The following is a 14788-nucleotide window of genomic DNA, read 5'->3' as shown; positions in this document are numbered from 1 at the left end:
CCAAAGAGGTCCACACCTCCATTCGAAATTGTTTAGGGGTCCACAAGGTTGAAAAAAGGTTGAAAATCCCTGAATTAGAATGACCACACTCAAACTAAAACAGACAGACTTGATTAGCAGCACAGAGTGATTCAGCTAACAGTTGATGATTGTTATAACTCTAACTACTGCATAACTGGAGCCTCTAGCATCCCCACCCAACCTCTTGCATCCTTCCCTGAACGGGCCAGATAGTTTGAACTTAAAACACCACGTAGCTTGAGCTAGACTTGTGTGTGTGTGCACGAGAGTGAGGTTAGGGGCAAAACTCAAGTTATAGCTTGAGCTAACAATCCAGTGAGGACAAGTTCTTAAGTGTCACATAGGTATCCCCATTTTACAGATGGGGACATAAATGTACAGAGAAAACTTTACAAAGACTTGCCTAAAGTTAGAGGGACAAGGTGAGTGAGGTATCTTTGACTGGACCAACTTTTGTTGGTGAGAGAGACAAGCTTTACAGCTACAGAGAGCTCTTCTTCCTGTCTGGGAAAGGTACTACGAGTGTCACAGCTAAATAGACTAAAGCAAAATAAATATGGAATTAATTATTTTCTCCTACTGAAGAGTAAATCAAAAGTGTGTAAGTGATGCAGAACACTATATATGTATACATATGAAAAAAGTCCTGATATGAACAATTTTATATTTTTAATCGCACCTAAACCTTAATGGTTACAATATGTCAATGCCTTTATTATTGCAGTCCTGCTCCTTGAACTTGATATGCAAGAAATCTTGTGACCGCTGTGTTAAGTGAACATGTCCTAAACCGCTGTTTCCAAAACCTGGATTCCTGACATTATAAATCAATGTAATTAAGCTTTTAGGACTTCAATCCAAAATGCACTGAAGAAGAATTAAAGCTACATAAAGCTTTGGATTAGTGCATTTAGGATCCAATCTTGAAAGACAGATACAGCCTGTACTTTTTTGGCATTGTTCCTGAGTACAAAAGAAAACATTCCTCTCTATTTATACCATTTCCTGAAAGCCCAGGTGTTTGACCTGACAGCTCTTTAAGTTTCACCATTTAGGGTGTAACAGAAGACAGAATATTTTCAGTGGAGAGCCATCCACGCCAGAATTCGTACTCCAGTTTTACCTGACAAGGGAGAGTGGTGTCCCTAGCAAGATCTCCGCCTTTGTCTCCAAACTGTTGTCTGAAGGGGTTGGCTGGGGATTTAGTTTGCATTTACTAACATAAATTGGTGGATGTATTATGGAGTTTTTATTAATTCTTTCTAAATGTACCTAGAGAGACTTCGGACAGGTATAATTTGTATGATGTAAAATATAAAAGACAAATTATTAAATTATAAATTTGCATACTTTGGGGTTTTTTTAAATCTAATTCTACGACTTTTGTTGGTAGTAATTTTCTTCTCTCTGGATGAATTTTCCCTTGGTGCAGAGGACCCATGCATGATCCTCCACACCACTTAAAACGCACAGCAGGGTTGTATCGGGAAGGGCCACGGGGTACATGTCAGCCATTACATCCTCAGCTCACTGCATGAGACTTCACAAGAACCCTCATAAATTCATGCAAAGGGTTCTAATGGGAGCAGAGCTACGTGACCTACAATTAAACAGATCTAGTAGGGCACAGGAACTGCCATACTGGATCAGACCAGTTGTCCATTATATTTGAATCTTGGTAAATTCATGGCCTCAATGACTTCCTGTAGCAGTGAGTTACACAGTCTAATTCTGTGGTGTTTGGAAAAGTATTTACTCTTGTTAGTTTGAATATGCCATTTTTTAAACACCAGATCAGTAACTTCTGTTCTTCCTGTCTCATAACACAAGAACATCATTTTGTATACTTCTATATACCCCTCATACTTGTCTTTCATCTAAGGTAAATAATGCCTAATACCTCTGTTACAAGTGGGTAGCATTTAGAGTGACCAGATGTCCCGATTGTATAGGGACAGTCCCAATATTCAGGGGTTTATCTTATACAGGTGCCTATTACCCCTAACCCTCATCCCAATTTTTCATACTTGCTAGCTGGTCACCCTACAAGTATTCTATGCCCACAGTCTGACACAGGAGCGGTCTCATACCTCAAGTTGTCAGGGTAGATTTCCCCTGCATAAAGCCACAATAACTTGAGCTTTATGCAGATAAAATTAAATTTCACTGTGTGCTTCTTGAAGTTATGTTTAAAATAGATCACTCTATGGTCCAATAGCCCTGTAGTTACCATACTGTTCAGCAGCATCAGTTTACAGGCCAGAGTATCACCAGGGAGACGTAATAATCTTTATATTACCTCTAAACCTTACTGCTGGCCAATATATGCTGGCTAGCACATATATATATATATATATATAGAGAGAGAGAGTATGTATTAATAATATATATTATTTGCACCATACATTATAGTATATATATTAGTATGTATTAAGTACAAATATTACTGTAGTTAAATAGCCTAAATTGGCCTACCCCTTTTCTATAATCCTGTACTATATATCCCATAACATCTGCATTACCTGAAGTAATTTTTGGATTAAGTAGGTAGAAAACGTGTCAGGATCAGAATTTATGAGTATTTTACCATAGCAACAGATAGGGAGTTATTCTCATAGGCCAGTAATGGAATATCCCAAAGGAAGAGGACAAGATATATGATTGTTCTACCATGGTACAAACCTAGAAGGTATCTTCACAGACCAATACCTGGAATGCTAGTATTCAGAACAAAAGTAAGGAAAGGAACAGAACAACAAGTTAAGGAACCAGGCCAACTGATGGATGTAAAGAAATGTGTAACTTGCAAAATCATCTTAAAAATACTGCCAATTGAAATGTGTAACTCTGGGAACACACCTTCTGCATGAGGTGACTGTAACATCGCTGCGCAAGATGGCTTCCCAGAGACTAGTATCCTATAGGACCCTTTTCCTGAATTATATTATTATGGGATTGCAGCAATAAACCTGACTGACATTGATTATGTGGTCTCTTGAGTATATTTCATAACAAACCAAAGAGTGGCTAAGCAATTGACTATACAATTTATCGTCATCTAACATTATCTTGACAACTGAAAGATAGTGCCTTGACTAGCTCCAAGTGTTTTCCCCACTCTCAACAACCTTAATTTGCCCTCTTGTACACATGCATTATGATACAATCTTTCATTACATGATCACACACTATTTTTTCATAGGATCCCTGCTTCATTCAGTGCACAAGATGGACAGTACTCTAGGAATCAATCAAGGCTGTGTAGTAAAGGAAACTTGTCTGTAGGTTCATTGGTTGCAGAAGCTGGAAGGTTACCTATAAGTAAGGCTATGTTTATGTCATGGAGGTCTTGGAAGTCACGGAATCCCTGACTTCCAGAGCCCTCCCCAACATTCTCTGCTTCAGCCCCAAGGGCTGAGGGAATCTGGAGCTGGCAGCCAGTGGGGTTCCAGGGACAGGCGATAGCAACCACAGGCAACAAGGTGACAGACTCCTGAGGGGTCCCGTCTCAGGGTTCCAGTGATGGGTGACAGCCTTGTACAGGGATGGGGGAGAACATGGGAGGGGAAGGCAGATGCCTCGGGCAAGAGACTGAGGGTACGTCTACACAACAAGACTATTTCGAATCTACTTAATTCGAATTTGTGGAATCGACCTTATGAAGTCGAATTTGTGTATCCACACTAAATACACTAATTCGACTGTCTGAGTCCACAGTAACGGGGCCAGCGTCGACTTTGGAAGCGGTGCACTGTGGGAAGCTATCCCACAGTTCCCGCACTCCCCGCTGCCCATTGGAATGCTGGGTTGAGCCCCCAATGCCTGCTGGGGGAAAAAATGTGTCGAGGGTGGTTTTGGGTAAGTGTCGTCATTGAACCGTCAATCACGCCCTCCCTCCCTGAAAGCGCCGGCGGGAAATCTGTTCGCGCCCTTCTCTGGTCGGTTACAGCTCGGACGCCACAGCACTGCGAGCATGGAGCCCACTGCGATCATCGCTGCACTTATGGCCGTTGTCAACTCCTCGCACCTTATCGTCCACCTCTTCCACAGTCAGCTGCTGAGAAATCAGGCGAGGAGGCTCCATCAGCATGCAGTGCCTCGTAGAAGCGGCATGTCTGGGGCTGGGCTCTGGAGCGTCCGTTTGCCGCTCTGACTTTTTGGTAGCCTTGTCTCAGGTCCTTGATTTTCACGCGGCACTGCGTTGTATCCCGGCTGTATCCTCTGAGTGCCATGGCTTTGGAGACCTTCTCGTAGGTCTTTGCATTCCGTTTGTTGGAGCGCAGCTCCGAAAGCACAGACTCATCGCCCCACACAGCGATCAGATCCAGGACTTCACGGTCTGTCCATGCTGGGGACCTCTTTCTATTCTGGGATTGCATGGACTCCTCTGCTGGAGAGCTCTGCATCGTTGCAGGTGCTGCTCAGCTCGCCCCGATGTCCAACCAGGACATCAGATTCAAAGTGCCCAGACAGGAAAAGGAATTCAAATTTTCCCGGGTCGTTTCCTGTGTGGCTGGTCAGAGAATCCAAGCTTGGACTGCTGTCCAGAGCGTCAACAGAGTGGTGCACTGTGGGATAGCTCCCGGAGCTACTAAGTTCGATTTGCATCCACACCTAGCCTAATTCGAGATAGCCATGTCGAATTTAGCGCTACTCCCCTCGTCGGGGTGGAGTACCGAATTCGAACTAAAGAGCCCTCTAGGTCGAATTAAACGGCTTCCTGGTGTGGACGGTTGAGCGGTTAATTCGAATTAACGCTGCTAAATTCGATTTAAAGTCCTAGTGTAGACCAGGCCTGAGAGTGTCCCGTTTTCTCTTTGGGAAATATGGTCATCAGCAGCTATGAGGGGGAACTGGCCCCACAGCTCCCAGCCACCATGATGGCAGGGGAAACCATGGAGCCACAGCAGCAAAAGTCACAGGCAGGTCATGGCTTCTGTGAATTTTTGTTTATTGCCCATGACCTGTCCGTGACTTCTGCTAAAAATAACCATGACAAAATCTTAGCCTTACCTATAAGTGAATGAGGCAGGGGATTGCAGGAAGAGAAAGGAAAGTCTCATGGTTAAGGCACGGTTAATGTTGTTCTGGAGAACTAGATTCTATCCCTGCCTCTGCAACAGAGTTCCTATACGGTGTTAGGCAAGTCACTTAAACCAAAGTTTTCACAGGTAGTCATAACTGTGTGTTCCTTAATTTCTGGGTGCCCAACTTGAGACTTCAATTTGAAGAAGTACTGCACGCTCACAGCTGCAACTGAATTCAATGCGAACTGTACTTTGAACATGAGAGTGCCATACAATGCTAAGAATTCTGAAAAATCAGGTTTCAGTTTGCTCAGATTGTGCACCCAAAATTAGTGTACACTTATTATTTTGATCTCTCTGTATCTTAGCTGTAAAATGGGAAAAGTATCACCTCCTCACTGCACAGAGATCATGTGAAAATACTTAGCATCTGCATGCCTCCCAAATCCTATATTGATGAGCACTACAGAAAAGCCCATCGGGAAATTAATAATTCTGTCTTTAGAGCAGGTTTTGAATAGTGTGGAGTAAATAAGGCCTCGGACAACACAATGAACACAAGGACAAAACAACACACTGATTAGCTGCTCATTAAGTGAGCTCTGTCCATGCTGTGCACTGAATGATGCCAGGGTCTTGTGGAAAAAGCACTATGTGATGACATAATTAAAGACCAGGAGGTTGCACAGGCAACTTTAATTGAGGCACTCCTTATTTTTTGCGTGCCTGACTTTGCAACCTTAATATTATTTTAATGTAAATTTTGTGTAATATATGCAGATTATTTATATATCACACATGCTCTATACACATTTACACATATATAAATAAAATACAGTTGGTATTTTATATATTTATATTCTACTGCTTAAGTGTTCAAAGCTCTAGACATTATTCTCTCCTCAGTCTATCAAGTGTATTTCTATAACAAACAATTTCCAATGTATCCTTAGTTCACCTTGTCAAACAGTACTGCTTTCCCAAGTCTGCCTCAGGGTCCTGCTGACGGATTGCTCTAATTGCAGTTGGTGCAGTAAAAAAGGCAGCCACTCCATGCTCTGCTAGCACACGGAAGTAAGCACCAGCATCTGGTGTTCCCACAGGCTTCCCCTATGGAGAGATTAATTTAAAATGTCATAGGATAAAAATATTTCATAATTCCTTGACAGATCACGACTTGAACGCGTAACAATAGCAATCAACACATCAACAACTGTATTTCAAAAACACTTTAGAAATACCTTTGTCAATGTACAATGAGATTATTCATTTGCTATACCATTAATATCACAAGCTGTCGTCATGTTTCAGAGTAAACTCAAAAGGTTCTGAGCTCAATCTCCAACTGTACCCAATAAGTGCTAGCTGCAGCTAGGAAAAGTTGGTGGAGGGATGTGTGTTAAAAGGAGAGCCACGAAAGAGCTGTTTCTACAATGGAGATATGGAGAGTCAATTCTGCACCAACCCTGGTCCTGGAACAGTGTAGAACAGCTTCAGAGTCCCAATGGGCTGCATAGGTGGCACGTAATGGAGGCTGGGGGAGGCTAAGTGTCCCCAAACCTCTGCTAATGCTCCCCACTACAACCCCAGCCACACTGGGGGGCTTAGAGCGCCTCTGGCCCAGCAGGCAAGAGTGGAGACAGGACTTCAGACAGAAGTGGCAGGGCCTTGTGCAGAAGGGCTGGGGCAGGGGACTAGACTCCCCAAACTGGGGGTTCACATGCCACCCATGAGGGGCTAGTTCAGCACCCAGGTGTCCCTGGAGCACAGCAGCACTCCAGCCACATTCCCTTTTTCCCAGTTACATTTTCAGTGCAGAGGCACAGAAGGTGGTTGTGATATTCTGGGGTTCACCCAGAGCAGTAAGGGGTTCTGCAACTGCCTGCCCAATAACTTTGGGGTGTCTTAATGCTGTCCTGCTATGGCTCAGGTCTCTGGTCAGCAGCCTGCCCACAAGCACAAGGCCTTACCCTGACCTCCATCAGCCTAGTTACTCCTTGCAGGGTGATACCAACAGCCCTTCCAGTCCCAAGTCTTCCCAAAGCATCCTCCCCAAATTCTGAAGTACCAGACACTAGGACTGTTCCCCTCTGGTTTGTCATCCCAAAGGCATAAAACCAACCCCCCAGTTATCAGTTCACTGTTTCACTTAAACGTCACACAGTTTGCACAACAGAGACCTGCTAGGGGGTAAAAGGTTTATTTAATAGAAAAGCCACAGATTTAAAGATGAAATAGTAAGGAAAAGCAAACATAGACAAGTTCCACAGAAAATATACAAAGACACCTTCTGGCTTTGCACTTCCATATTAGATCAAATCTCTTTTCTAAAATACGCTACCTTTTCTCTTTGAACAGTTTCCCAGCATGTCCCTAGCCATAGTGGGGAATCAGTCTTGACAGACAGCCTCCTGCCTTCGAGACTGTCCCTCAAATTAAAGATGGATTTCATTTCAAATCAGGGGTAGTCAATAGACGGACCATGGGCAAGAACTGGACAGTCAGACACTTTTGAATGGATCCAAAAATCTTTTTATTTACTTAGTAGTATTATTATTGGTATTATTTTCTCTGGAGTCTGGACCTTGACTATACCTTGACCAAGAAATTTGGACTTTGACAAAAAAATAGTTAACTACCCCTGCTTCAAACCCCTTCCATTTTAAAAGGGTTGGCAGGTTTTTTTCCTTCAGTCACTACTGCTATACAAGGTGGGGAAATACCCAATTGTCTCAATGTCTTTCCATTAACATTAATGGTCAACGATTGCCATTTCCTGGGCTGGTCATGGTCACTTGAAGCTGGTTTTGGGTAAAGAACGGTTTGGGTTCTCTCCCCTCTTGGCTGCTCCTCCGCCTTATTGTGAGGCAATGATAAAACTGCAGTACCGATCAGGAGCACAGTTTTCTCTGTTCTTAAACACCTAGATTCATAACCACAGTATACAGAGCTGTATACATAGTTCATAGTGACTAAGTCCAGAACATCACAAGCTTTCATCAAAGACCCCACTCAATTCACTTTTATAGTACAACTATGCAGTATGCAACCAGTTGGTCCCAATTGCTCATTTTGGAGGTTCAGACCTTCTGTTCCCCCATTGGGGTGTCTGGACATGGATTGTCCTGGTGATAATGTAGAATTCAATAATGCTGGCTCTTTGCTACCCAGGATTCCCCTCACCTTGCAAAAATCCACAGCTGGCTGCTCATACTGGCTTTCTGGCCCCTTCATGCCCCTACAGCAGCACAAAAAGGCTGGAGAGGGGGCAAGGATCTGTCCCTTTGTATTTTGGTGTGCTACAATAGCAGCTTTTTACTAAGCACTGACTTTCCATATCTCAAAACATGCCAGGGGAATAGTAAACAACAGTAACCAGATGTGACAGTTTGCCCAGCCATGGCTAGGGATAAAAAGCACCAATCATTTTCTACAGTGCTGTAAATAAGGAAACCAGGTGGCAAACGATCTTCTAATAAAATTTTTATTGCTCCTGCCTGCTGCAGGGACTGAAGGTCACCATACCTGTTTGTTTTAAATGATAGAGATTAAGTAAAAACAGAGTGGCTTTTAGGCAAAGCTCTACAGCTATTGCCAGGGCCTTTTCACTAGAAAGATCACATTTAGAAGATGAACTTTCTGTATCACACAGAGCTTATATCCAAGTCAGGAGGTATATACAGCTTTCATATTGAAAATACCACTTGCATAAACATTGGACAAGAAGCCACAAGTGCAGAGCAAGCATTTGATCATTGCAAATGTCACCATATTGTCACCATGCTGCACTGCGGCACTCAAACAAATGCACATTACAAACTCAAATCTCCACCATTTGGTATAAATGACAATTTAGAGTGCGTTACATATATATGTACATATTGTGATTGCATTTATCTAGACGATCAAGTCAACTGTGTTAGTCTAAGTGTCTTAACCATTCAATAGCTGAGTGAAGAGCATTATGCAAGTCTATGACGAAGTCCAAGCAGCCCTTGTTAATGGATGCAACCTACAAATGTGACCTGCATCTTTTAACTGGCCACAGGAGCAAAGGGGGAGTCACAAAGACCCCACTTATAGTCATTAGCAGCACATCTGATTCCTCTGTGTCTGAAGTGATTGAGTTTTACACAAAGATGGTGTGGAAGGTCAAAACCACGGGGCTGGACTGTTGGATCAGTCATGAGATAAGAACAAGTTTCAAACATAACCAGTGCCTGTCACCTAGTATGCCACCCAAAGAGGATATCAAAGTCCTTAGGGGAACTGTCCAAACAGCTGTGACTGTGGGCTTAGTAGACTAAACACATCTTTAAACAGGGTAGATGTGGCACACTTTGCACCTTATGGTGCATATTCTGCAAAGCGACTTGTTGCCCGATGTCAGGAGGGTTGAGGCTGAACATGACTGGAAGCCAGGACAGGTCAGTCAGTTTCATGGTATCTGTTATTAAACACATGGTTTTGTTCAACTGAGTGTCCACCAGTCACAAGTGAGAAGAGCTGAGCCACACCAGGGAGCAACATTCTATTACATAATAGCACAAGACAAGCCCAGAGTTTCTTAACGTCTGCACATTGCCTCTCCAGGAACCAGCTAGTTTGCTGATCAGGCTGTTTCTTGTCTTTCATTTACAGTGTGGCCTTAGTAAGGTGTTGCTCGAAAACTCAAGTTACGGTCCAGTGTAACACCTAGATACACAACTGAGTCATGGTCTAGCCCAAGGGTCGGCAACCTTTCAGAAGTGGTGTTCCGAATCTTCATTTATTCACTCTAATTTAAGGTTTCGTGTGCCAGTAATACAATTTAACATTTTTAGAAGGTCTCTTTCTATAAGTCTATAATATATAACTAAACTATTGTATGTAAAGTAAATAAGGTTTTTAAAATGTTTAAGAAACTGCATTTTAATTTAATTTTAAATGAAGAGTCCCTTGGACCGGTGGCCAGGACCCAGGCAGTGTGAGTGCCACTGAAAATCAGCTCACGTGCCACCTTCGGCACCCATGCCATAGGTTGCCTACTCCTGGTCTAGCCTGAGTCCACTCACGAAGATGTTAAGCTGTTTGTTGGCCTTTGTGTGGTATAGTCGGAAGCAGCTAGAAACTGTCCTTTTTTTGTTAGTGCTAGGTGTGACACTCTGCACCCCATAGTCATTATAGTGGTATGGTTAATGATATGATGATGTAATTATGATGCATCTTGGACAAACTGTGTTGTGCGGTGTCATTGGAAATGCTATGATTTGCTGAATATAATTATCCTACTTGTATGCATGCACCATTTTGTATCTGGAGTTATGAATATTGACTATCAGTATTTCAAATGTGGTTGCACCTAGGTGAAACCCACAAACCAAGATGCTTCCAGTCTAGATGGCCGATAGTGAAGAGTCTATTCAAGGTAATGGGCCATTAAGGCAAACAACAGGCCTTGGGAGAAGCTTATCCGCCACCTGGTTAATGTTTCAGTCTGCCTATGAATAATGGCTGCTTTGACTCAGCGAAGCATGCAAAGGCATGTGACTAGACCATATGATACTCAACTCCATTTTGGTACACCTCTACCTCAATATGACGCTGTCCTCGAGAGCCAAAAAATCTTACCGGGTTATAGGTGAAACCACGTTATATTGAACTTACTTTGATCCACCGGAGTGCGCAGCCCCTTCCCCCCCGGGTCACTGCTTTACCACATTATATCCGAATTCGTGTTATATCGGGTCGCGTTATATCAGGGTAGAGGTGTACCTGTATTTTTCTACAAACTGGGCTGGCAACTTGGCTTGGAACAAAGGTGTTCCCTTCATAGGGAAGAAACTATAAAAGGGGGGAGTGACTTCACCAATCAGCCTCACCCAACATCTGTAAACACCTTAGAAACAAAGACTGAGCTGAGGGAAGTGCTGGCCCCAGGTTGAAAGAAAGGATTCCTGCCTGTGTATAAAACATCTACAAACTGCTTGTACTATCTAACAGGGTCAGACCCTGTTTGATTCAAATCCTGTGTAGTGTATGAGATTTAGGTTGTGTTTTGTTTATTTCTTAAGTAATCTTCTTTGATCTGTTTACTATCACTTATAATCACTTAAAATCTATCTTTCTGTAGTTAATAAATCTATTTTATATCCTTTACCTAAAACAGTGTGGTTTGAGTGAAGTGAAAAATCTCAGCTCAGTTAACAAAGGCTTTGTGCATGTCCTCTCCATATCAAGGGAGGGCGGACTGGGTAATAAATTCATACTGGTTGAGCTTTTGACCATGGCAGGACAGTACAGCTCTGGGGTTAGGGGCTGGGAATATTCTGGCTGGAGACTCTCTATTGTTGGTTCATGTAGTGACTGGCCAGAGCATTCATGAACATAGCTGGGTATGGTCCCTGCCTGTGGATGCTGGTGAGAGTGCAAGCTTGGAGGGGGTTGCAGCTTGTGACAACATCACTGGTATGGCAGAGGGATCAGCGGTACCCCAGTTTTAGTTTGCACTCTGCGGGGACCCCCTCACACCAGGTTTATGTCTCCACTTTTTATAATAATGAGTCATCTCTTTCATATCTGCACTCAGAAAGGAGTGCCGGAACCTACATAAAAGGGGGGCCCCTCGGTGCTGGAACAGTGGCCTCACCTCTGCCCCGAGGTCCCACTCCTCCTCTTCCCCCTGAGGCCTCGCCCCCTGGCCAGGCCGGAAGCTGGAACCAGGCTGTAGTAAGAGCTGCCCACCCAGGGAGTCCGGGCTGCTGTGGGGAGCCCCAGACCCTTCACCTACCCTAGGTGGGGGGCCAGGGGGCCCAAGAGTAGACACTGGTCCATGTCCCCACCTCCACTGCCACTCAGGGCAGATGGAGGCCTCGGAGCTCCCCACAGTGGCTCAGGTTCCCTGGGCGGCTCTTGCCAATGACCGGCTCCCAGCCTGGCAAGGGCCTTGGGGGGGGGGGGGAGAGGAGCAGCAGGGGGCAGAGCCCCATGATAATTGGAAGCTAAGATCCATCTCATCCCCCCTCCCTCCCCACATGCACACAGGAAGATGCTGGCACTGCCGTGAAGCACCACCCCTGAAAAGCGGGTGGGCACAGCCCTCCCACTATTAAAAGTGAGGGAGCCATGGTTTTCCTAACTTCCCGCTGGTTCTGGCACTCCTGCACTCAGAACTTCTAGGTGACAAATCCTGGTCCTGTACTGCCAAGCAGATGACACCTTTGTAGTTAAAACAACTGGCACTGGTATTAGGAAGGTTGTAGGATAAACATAAAATTAAAGAATTAAAGTTAGCTTATTGGTTAAGGAACTATATAAGTGTTTAAAGGAAGGCTCTGACTAGCAAGTAGAAGGAAGGCCATGAAAATAATGAGTTATAAGGCTAAAAGGAATGAAGTAGGGAGAATGTCTGATTCAAAGACTAAATAATGAGACAAGGGAAAGTTTCTAAAAAGAAGACCTTTAACCGACACAGGTGACTGCAGATGTCTTTAAATCAAATAAAGAGAATCTGTCTTAAAATGAGCTAACACAGATCTTCCCACCCCACATACAAGTCTTATCCCCTATGTGAACCCAGGTGCAATGGGAAAACAGCTGAACAGCAAGAAGGAAGGGAGGAAAGTGCTAGACAGGAGATACTGGTCTAACACTCAGCTCAGGACACAAGTCCGATAGCTTTTCAGGCAAGGATGCCAGTAAATTTCCTCTGGGAACTATCCACTATCCATTCTTTTCCATCTTATCAATTTCTCTATATCAGTATTTTCCTGCTCACTCCTATGCCAATCTATTATCCTGCTGACCTCTTCTGTCTCTCTAAGCATTAGGACCCTGCTCTCTTCTGTTTCCCTTCCCCAAGTGCCACTTCCTCCTTGGGCATTCCCTCCAAAAATGGTCAAGGCTATCACAATGCCAGCATCCATCCACTTCCTCACTTTGCTCCCACATCCATCATAATCTGGGCTGATATTTCCATGCGAACTTGCACTGGGCCTGAATCTTCACAGCCTCCTTAAATTGATCCTGTTCACCCCATAATTGTAACACTCCTGACACCGTCTATATGACCCATGACTCATACGATGGTGTCTCGACCTCCCTTCTCTTCTTCCAGAGAATGGACATACATCCTAGCACCAGTACCTTAAAAACTAAAACTTCCAGTCTCCTCTAGCCAGTTCCATCTCTATAGCTAGTTTGATAGTTTCATCTAATCTTTGGGTCTTCCCCATCCGGAGCTGTAGTTGCATCTCCCCACTAAAAACGTAACTGACTAACTGATCTCAGGCTAAAGCATCTTGCATCTCAGAGCCTGCTTATGGGAAAGTGTTCACAACCAATCTCTGGCTTCTTCCTATAGTTGAGAAAAGCTGTCCAAACTCAACCAGTGCATGCTGCAGGCTCCAAAGAATGTGTAAGGGCATCTGTTAAGACATAGTCCTGTCAAAGCTTACTGCTAAATCCTCATCCTCTCTGTCTTTCTCTATGAGCAACAGGCTCAGGAACTTCAGCTTAGTGTACTCAGCTCACTCATTCAGACTGGCCGCCATTCCGAACTGTGCATGCCAATCACACCACTTTTGTTGCTCTCTACTATATGGGGCTGGGTTAAATACAGGCCATGCTGCCCTTCTTGGAGCTGGCATAGAATCATAGAAGATTAGGGTTGGAAGAGACCTCAGGAGGTCATCTAATCCAACCCCCTGCTCAAAGCAGGACCAACGCCAACTAAATCATCCCAGCCAGGGCTTTGTCAAGCCAGGCCTTAAAAACCTCTGATGGAGATCCCACTACCTCCCTAGGTAACCCATTCCAGTGCTTCACCACCCTCCTAGTGAAATAATTTTTCCTAATATCCACCTTGGACCTCCCCAACTGCAACTTGAGACCATTTCTTCTTGTTCTGTGATCTGCCACCACTGAGAACAGCCGAGCTCCATCCTCTTTGGAACCCCCCTTCAGATACTTGAAGGCTGTTATCAAATCCCCGCCCCCTCACTCTTCTCTTCTGCAGACTAAATAAGACCAGTTCCCTCAGCTTCTCCTTATAAGTCATGAGCCCCAGCCCCTAAATCATTTTCATTACCCTCACTAGACTCTCTCCAATTTGTCCTCATCCTTTCTGTACTGGGGGGCCCAAAATTGGACGCAGATGTGGCTTCGCCAGTGCCGAATAAAGAGGAATAATCACTTCCCTTGATTTGCTGGCAATGCTCCTACTAAAGCATACCTGACCCTCTTACCAGGAGTGCACCCTCCTTCCAAGTCACTCATTTTCTTCCCTTCAAATGTTAACAAAAAGAAACCTCTCTACAATTAACAACAGTTTATCTTTTAAATAATGGTCCGGATCGCAGACTTCCACTTGCCTCACTTGTAAGATAACCACCACAAACCCAATTGTGGCATCAATTTGTGCTAACCACCCCAAACTTTGTGCTGCACACATGTGCTGGTTGATGTCCCAGGGTAGGAACACCTTCATAATTTGTTGAGGGATGAAATGAGAACCTGCTTGTGGTCTCTTTCCTCCTATGTATGTAAGCACAACGAATGTCATTAAATTCGTGATCAAACGTCACAAAAAGGCCTACAGGTCAGCAAAACAATGGCAAAAATGGCCCCTTCCAAGTCAAACCAGACACCGGCACCTCACTGCATATAATGCAGTTAAATATCAAGGGTTTATCCAGCACAAAATGCAACTACCTCACAAAGATCCTATGAACTGATAAAACTGACTGGAGGAAATATAAGTT

The 14788-nt window shown here is 44.1% G+C and overlaps 1 protein-coding gene across 2 annotated transcripts in view; it reads right to left on the bottom strand.

Annotated features, from left to right (window-relative positions):
* ACSS3 (acyl-CoA synthetase short chain family member 3) overlaps positions 1-14788 on the bottom strand; it is a 118363-nt gene that overhangs the window by 63498 nt on the left and 40077 nt on the right. For both annotated transcript variants that reach the window (XM_044979778.1, XM_044979784.1), the window contains one exon: positions 6007-6158. In XM_044979778.1, the coding sequence (XP_044835713.1) occupies positions 6007-6158 (152 nt within the window). The remainder of the gene's footprint in view (positions 1-6006; positions 6159-14788) is intronic.

Source organism: Mauremys mutica, chromosome 1 (assembly GCF_020497125.1).
Source record: "Mauremys mutica isolate MM-2020 ecotype Southern chromosome 1, ASM2049712v1, whole genome shotgun sequence".
NCBI lineage: Eukaryota > Metazoa > Chordata > Testudines > Geoemydidae > Mauremys > Mauremys mutica.
This window is presented reverse-complemented; position numbering and strand designations above follow the sequence as displayed.